Source organism: Bombina bombina, chromosome 4 (assembly GCF_027579735.1).
Source record: "Bombina bombina isolate aBomBom1 chromosome 4, aBomBom1.pri, whole genome shotgun sequence".
In the NCBI taxonomy this organism is placed as follows: domain Eukaryota; kingdom Metazoa; phylum Chordata; class Amphibia; order Anura; family Bombinatoridae; genus Bombina; species Bombina bombina.
In genome coordinates, this window is record NC_069502.1 from 1,178,212,435 (window position 1) to 1,178,220,644 (window position 8,210).

Below are 8,210 nucleotides of genomic sequence, written 5' to 3' on the forward strand. Positions count from 1 at the left end.
CCATTACAGGAGTAGTCTAGCACATGTTTGTCCTTTAGAAGTAGATGGTAATGAAAGTCAAACTATAGAACTAGATGGACAAACCCCTAACATTCCTGACAGTCCTTTGTTAACTTTAAACCAAGTCCCCTCTATTCTAACTCCTCAAAACGAATGCAGACAAAGTAACCCTCAATTACAGACTAAAGTAAATAATCATAGTAACTCTGCCCCCCTTACAATACAAGACCGTAATAATTTGTGCCATATTTTAGGTCACTTTGACACCTCCACATCACCTGTAATCCTTTCTAATAAGTTAGAGGCTGTTACTACTCAGTATAATTTAGGCAACAGAGATGCCTGTGCTTTGCTCCGGGCCTGGTTGCCATCACAATTAGCTGCACAGCTAAGGGCACCAGTAGGCACCCATAAAGGAGTTTCTCCTGATATTGATGCAAACTGGGGAAATTCAGGGGACAGATTAAAGGAATTACAGTATGTTATGTGTTGTCGTGATGCCAGAGGTAGCAGTGCCATAGCAAATGCAATTTTACAGGAAGGAGATGACCCGATTTTGTTTTGCACTGAGTACCTTGCACTGTATAAGATAACTTATGACTGCCCTAACATGTCCCCAGATGATGCAGATTTTCTGTATTCTATGGCAAATAAATGCACATTAATTGACAGTAGTACAAGAATCACTCTTAGAAATGCCAGCTCCTATACAAACTTTGTTAACATACTTAAAGACTGGTTTAGAGACTCAAAGCATAAAAATGCTACTCATAATAATATATCTATGCTAACTGAGAGTCAGGGAAAGCAGAGATTTTTGAGACGCTGTTTTAAATGTGGAAAGTTTGGGCACATCATGAGGGAATGTGTGACATCAATGAGAGATATCAGGGATACAAATTACATTAGGAGGCAGAGCAAAATATCATATTTAAGTAAGGAAGGAAAATACAGTGCTATATTTGAAGGTGAAAAGGAACAGAATATATCTTCTTTAACAAAGAAAGAAATAATAGAAAAACCTACTAGGGAGGAAACTTGCAAAGAGCCCCCATCTAAAAAAGACTCTCAGCAAAATTGCAAAGAGCCCTCATCCATAAAAGAAGGGACACATGCTCAATTTCAGATGCCTTACATAAACTGGCCATTTTGGGCACTGTTTAATTATACACAATTGGCAATGCATCTATTGATATTCAATTTAGCTCAGCCTGTGTATATTGCCAATTAATTGCAGAAATCTGTCTCTATTCTCTACATTCTATTACCCTGTATTCCATGTATAGTGATGGTAGAATTTTACTTTAGGCAAGTAGAGATTTATTTTGTTTCATTTATTTACTTTGTATATATGTCTATATTAATGCTATGTTTGTTTGTTTTTTAGGGCTATTACTTGAAGAGAAGTGAGCTTTGTACAGTCTACTTCTAGAAATTAAGAATTTTGTAATTGTTTATTTTTATTCACAGGTTGTTGCTATTCATGAATAAAATGTTTATAGTATAAAGAAATGCATTTCCCCCTTTTTCTTAAAGACCACGTGGTACTTTATGATGAGCTCATCAGTTACATAAATGTAATATAGCCACAATGAATTGTTTGCAAACAATTGATCATGACCAATTTATTTTAAAAGTCACGATTTCAAGTACTGTTTTACATGTCTGTTATTTTGTTTGTGTTATTAATGTCATGAACTAACAATTCTGATTACTTACAGAAGCAACCTATACCATCACCCAAAGAAGCACAAATCATTTACTTTAGAGAAGACTAGATATTTTAAATTGGATAATTTAATGCAAAATCCAAATTTAGTTATTTAAGAAAGCTGTTATATTGAAAGAGAACAGCAACATGTTTTGTGTGGCATACTGTTTTTATGTTGTGTTTGTTCTGTGTTGTCTCTGTTTTATATGTGTAAAATGAATTATTGTTATTTTTTGTAATATGGTTCCTTTTCTATCAAGGAACCAAACGGGGGATCCCTTCACTACCATTTTTGTATTTTTAAGGACATTTTTTTATTCACTACCATTTTTGTATTTTAAGGATATTTTTGTATTTTTAAGGACATTTTTTATTCACTACCATTTTTGTATTTTAAGGACATTTTTGTATTTTTAAGGACATTTTTTATTGTTAAGGACATTTTGTATTCACTACCATTTTTTTGTATTTTTAAGAACATTTTTATTTTTTTCTCTTTTTGCCTTTTTCTATCACAATAGGTAACATTTTTTTAAATGCTTCCGTATTAGTTTTTTTTATTTTTAAATCTGTTTTGCCACACTGGGCAATGTTTTTCAGTATTTTTTTTTTCATAAGCCAGTTATGTTTAAAGAGTATAACATTGTCTACTTATAGGTTTTTAAGTGCTGACCAGTAGATTATAAGACTGTGTGCATGCCTTGAAGCAGATAATGATACTGTGATTTAATGTTAAAGAAAGTAATATAAATGTTTGCTAAGCTATATGCTACGTTTTGTTTATGACCTCAGATAGCAAGTATTTTGTATTAATAAATTATAATCTGTCACATATGTATAACATTCAAATCTCACAATGTGCTAGAAAATAATTTGCAAAGTTCGAGCACTACTCCTAGTAGTAGTCATTAAGATTGTGTGTGATATGTAACAATTAATTTGTATCATATGTATAATTATTCTAAATATGCTGATGATTTGATATACATCTCAGATTATTGTTAATTCTAACCAGGAAAAATATATATTATATTTGTAAAATTGATCTAATCATCCTATTCATAATGTGATTGATAGAATGTGCTACACATTGTAAGGGAATCGTATTGTAATATTTAGTTCATATGTAGAGTATGGATGTAAATGAATGGTTTTATTTCAGGTTGCCCCACTCACAGAAGAAACTATAAAGTGAGCAGTACAACGTTATGATCATAAGTGATTTAATGATCAAAGAGGGGAATGTTGTATTTTATGAACACACCTAACTTTAATATCAGACTGTTATTTCCATGGACATTATTGAATAATGAAATGCTAAGGGACATTTGTCTATACAAAGGGTTAAATGCACACTGACCTACAGTTCCAGTTCTGAGGTGACAAGACAAGTGGAAACCAGTTGGAAATCTGATGCAAACAATAGATCAGAAGGATACCACAGGATTCACTAAGACATTTTATAACCCTTACAAACATTTTAGCATTTCAGCACAGATGGTGTACAAGGCCCTGATTTTATCTCAGTTCCTATCACCAACAGCCTAAGGACGTCACATTCTACCCCCCTGATCTAATGATGTCATCTGGTCTCTGAAGAATTTATAGAGTGTGGGCTGGGCTGTGAGAAAGAATGAATGACTATATAAGTTAGTTGCCATTGTAGGCTAGGGTAAGCTCTCTTCTCACCTCTCCCCTTCCATCTCTCACTCTCCCCTTTTCCACCTTCCCTTTCCTTCCCTTACATTAGTTAGCAACTTGTTTCTATGTAAATACTTATTTTCTGTATAATAAAAGAAATAATTTCATCAAGCAGCGTCCTGATTTCCTAAGATAAAGGTAATATTAGTGAGGAAACAGTAACTAAAAAGTTAGCAGATTCTACAAGTATCGAGCAATTTTATTTGTTAGTGATACTATACAATGTATATTTAAATTTGATTGGCTGATGTAATAAATCATGTGATTATGCATATCCCAATCAAATGTGGTGGAAAAATTCACTAGTGTGTGAGTTGTCTAGGAGTATTGCGTCATATTTGGTGCGAAAAGTGTTGCGTCAAATTTGGTGTGAAGTGGATAGTGGGACTTGTATTACATGCCTTAAACATGGTGCATATAGATTTATCCAAAAATAAAAACATAAAAAAAGGAGGTTAGCTATATTATGTTATGTATTTATTTCATTTTTATCTCTATATCTATTAGTGCAACAAGTTTGGAGCAATAATATTGCCCCCTTGCTTTGTAATGATAGACAAAGATGTAACATAATCCATAAGTAGTAATGCATTTCATTTTTATCCCTATATCTACTAGTGCATCGAAATTGAAGCAATACTTTGCACCAAATTTGGAGCAATAATATTGTTTGATTTGGAAAGAGTATAGAATTTTAATAAAGTTTCTTATTTACTTTTATTATCTAATATGCTTCATCATCTTGCAGCATCGAACATAACCTTTCTGTGTTTTCAGACTCCCATTGATTTCTATGGCATCCGCGGCCTCAAGGCAGGTGGTTTGAACGATAGGTACGCTGCGTCAGAATAGACGCAAGCATTCCTGTTGAATGTTTGGTAAATTGGAAAAAGGGTCAAATAGAGTCAAATGTGTATTCGAAACATCTGGGATGACGCAAGCATCGATCTGCGTCGGATTGAGATCGGGGAGCGTATATTATGTCACACATTTCAACATTTGACGATCTTGGCGCTTTGATAATTACGGAGGATTCAATTTGCGTCGGATAAGACGCTAGATTCTAATGGATTCCATCGTATTATCAGTTGAAGCTTTGATAAATTGGCCCCTAAATGTTTTAGGATTGTAAAAAAATTGTTAAATGTGAATAACTTTTGGTATGTTTTATCTAATGTCCTTAAATTTTTTAAGAATATGTTTAAATAGATAGATTAATGTATTGTGGGAAGTTTGGGGGGAAATTGGTAAACATCTAAGTTTAATTTTGTACGTTAAGCCACATTAAGCTCCCCAAAAAACAAGCTTAATGTCACTCATTTGCCTTGTGGGAAACCACAATCCATGAAACTTCTAGGATAGACTTGGATAGTGGAAATCTTGAGTTGTACAAAATTATGCAGCAATTGCTTAACATTTGGCCATTTTTTTACTCATTAAGTTACATTAAGCCATTTTTATATTAAATGTTTTAGGATGTCCCGTAAAAGAGCTGTTTAACTTGGGGCAATGCCCTACAAAAGGCCCTTTTAAGGGCTATTGGTAGTTTATTGTAGGCTAGGGGGTGTTTTTATTTTGAGGGGGTATTTTTTATTTTTATAGGGCTATTAGATTAGGTGTAATTGTTTTTATTTTTGATAATTTAGTTTATTATTTTAATTAAAGATTTTATTTAAAGATAGTTATATTGTAATTTTAATTTAAAGTTAGGGGGCTGTTAGGTTTAGGTGTTAATAGTTTAATTTAGTGTTTTGCGATGTGGGTGGCCGGCGGTTTAGGGGTTAATAGGTTTAGTTTAGTAGTTACGATGTGGGGGGCTGGAGGTTTAGGGGTTAATACTTTATTATAGTGTTGGCAATATTGGGGGCAGCGGATTAGGGGTTAATAGGTTTATTTAATAGTCGCGATGTGGGTGGGCGGCAGATTAGGGGTTAATAAGTTGAATATAGTGTTTGTGATGTGGGAGGGTGGCGGTTTAGGGGTTAATAGGTTTATTTAATAGTCGCGATGTGGGTGGGCGGCAGATTAGGGGTTAATAAGTTTAATATAGTGTTTGTGATGTGGGAGGGTGGCGGTTTAGGGGTTAATAGGTAGTTTATGGGTGTTAGTTTTTTGAGTGCAGAATAGACGTTGCATTACAGGCTAAAATGCTTGCAGTATAGCTATACCGCCGTGACTCGTAATATAGGCTCCGGGCCATTCCACACGCAATGGCCAATTTTTCAGCGGTATAGCTGTACCGCAAAACTCGTAATCTAGCCGTATGTTAGCAATTTTGTGAACAGTTTGAGGTTTAGTGAGCTGCAGTTATTTTACAGGTCAGGAAGAAAAACAGATCAATAAGTCAGAGAGATTTAAGTAATTAATTAAAGAACAAGAAATCCCCAACCTGAATGGCAGAAAAATAATAGGTGATGCTGTGGGCACTTAATGTGTTTCTTCTCATTAGGAGACACTGATTACCATTAGAGACTGCTAACCTTGTCCCTTTTGTCCTTTTATTGCCTCAAGGCTGTAATAAGCTCTCATTAGTTCTTATGGAGCAGAACCCTTCTTCTGTATCAGTTCATACTCCCAAGTCTCTGTTAAAGGGACGTTCTAGAACAAACTGCCGCTATAGCCCCAGAATATTTTGCTCAGCAACTTCGGAATATACTTTCTGTTATAAAAAGTCTGCACAGAGTGTTTTAAAGGGATAGTAAACATCAAAAATATTATTGTTTAAAAAGAAAGATAATCCCTTTATTTACCATTCCCCAGTTCTGCATAACCAACACTTATACTTTTTACCTCTGTAATTACCTTGCATCTAAGCCTCTGCTGACTGCCTCCTTATCTCAGATCTTTTGACAGACTTGCATTACAGGCAATTAGTGCTGTGCATGAGCACAGTGTTATTTATGGGAAACACGTGAAATAACGCCCTCTAGCTGTGAAAAACTGTCAAATGCATTCAGATGAGAGGCGGCCTTCAAGGGCTTATAAATTAGCATATGAGCCTACCTAGGTTTATCTTTCAACTAAGAATAACAAGAGAACAAAACAAATTTGATGATACAAGTAAATTAGAAAGTTGTTTAAAATTACATGCCCTATCTGAATCATGAACATTTCATTTGGACTTTACTATTCCTTTAACTCTGAGATCAACATAGTTTACATACTGATGGTGTCACTGCAGGCATTTGTACTCTATGCTACGTGCACGTGCATGATTGACAGAGAAATGTGCAGATGGTGAGTATCCCGAAATTAGAAGCCTGCGATAGTCTGAGACCTGCATCTTGTTTGCGCTCTCGTGCCGGGCTTCAATTTTTTTTAATAAAAAAAAAAAAACAACAAAAGCTAGCGAAATTCATATTTTTTTATAGTGTGTCACAGTTGCAGAATACATGTGCTTGATAACTAACTTAAAATAATAATAATGATACATGCTGTCAGAGTATGTGTCTGCAGGTGTGTGTATATAACCCAGGCCTGCCCTTTGGGCAGGACGAGTGGAGCACTAGCCCAGGGCCCGTGCTTTTGGGGGGCCCCATACTTCCAGGGGTGAGGATATGAGAAGGTGCAATATAAATCCTGTATTTTAAGTGTTTATGGTATCAGGAGATGTAATATATACTCATGCATTATATAGGTAACACTGAATGTTAAACAGGGGTGGGTCATACAGGGGGCAGGGCATAGAGAGGTAGGGGAATAAGAGCGCTGGACTGTGGGGCACATTTGTCTTGCCTAGGGCCCTACAAATGCTAATTGTGTCCCTGATATAAACATTTATTTAGTGACAACAACGCTGCTATTACAGTTTAGGTTCTGATTACAATAATATAATAAAAGAAGGTTGGATATGTTAGTGCAGCTGTGAAATTGGCTAACATTTTGAATTCAATGTGAGTAAAGCTTTGGCACTTTGTAGTAAGTTCATATGGAATAGATTGTTCAAAAAAGTCACTGCATGAGCAGAACAAATCTAAACATAATTAAAGGGATATTAAACAGAATGAGATTGTAATATGAAATATTTAAAGGGACAGTTTATACAAAGTCTTTCCCTCCTTTAATTTGTTCCAAGTTATTCATTTTACCTGCTGAAGTGTATTAAAATTGTTTACAAATAGCTCCTTAGGCTTTATATTGGCATTTGAAATAGCTGATGTAGCCTGTAGTATTCCTAACTATACTTAAAGTATCTGTACCTAGGTATAAGCTATTGACAAAGTATGTAAACACAGCCAGCAGAACAAATTACTCACAGTGGGAGGTGGAAGAGATAAAGCTCTAAAATGTTCATTTTTAATTGTTCTTTCTAAGTATTGTACAGAGACAGAGATAAGAAAGGGAAGCATTTGCGTGATAAGATAACAAGATCTGATCTGTCAGCAAGCTTAGCCTATTTTGATGGGCTGTGATTTCAAAGAGCAAATCCAGCTATTTATTTTGCAAAAAGAAGCATAAATGAGCAATTTTTCATACCTTTGCAGCTAATATAACAAGTCACAGGGAACACATTCAGGGAAAAACAATTTTACAGTAAACTGTCTCTTTAATTATGTGTAGTTAAAAAAATCCAATATACATTCATCATTTATTTTGTCCCCTTTTCTTGTTTTATTTTTGTTTTTTAAATTCCACTAAACCTTTACAATTATATTTTCAATATTTAAACAACTAATATAATTGTAAACAATACAGCTACATACTATTCTAATGCTAAGCATTGCTTTGAATACATCATTATGTTGAGCATATATTTACTGTCCAACATCCCTTTAAATAGCCTTATTGCTCCATCAAA

General features: G+C 34.5%; 1 protein-coding gene across 1 annotated transcript; it reads left to right on the forward strand.

The window, feature by feature from the left end:
* Positions 1 to 226: 226 nt before the first annotated feature.
* LOC128655812 (posterior protein-like) lies at positions 227 to 877 on the forward strand (the record flags this gene model as incomplete). Its single annotated transcript, XM_053709380.1, has 1 exon — positions 227 to 877. A coding segment is annotated over one exon (651 nt), but the record flags the coding sequence as incomplete, so codon positions are not given.
* Positions 878 to 8,210: the final 7,333 nt, after the last annotated feature.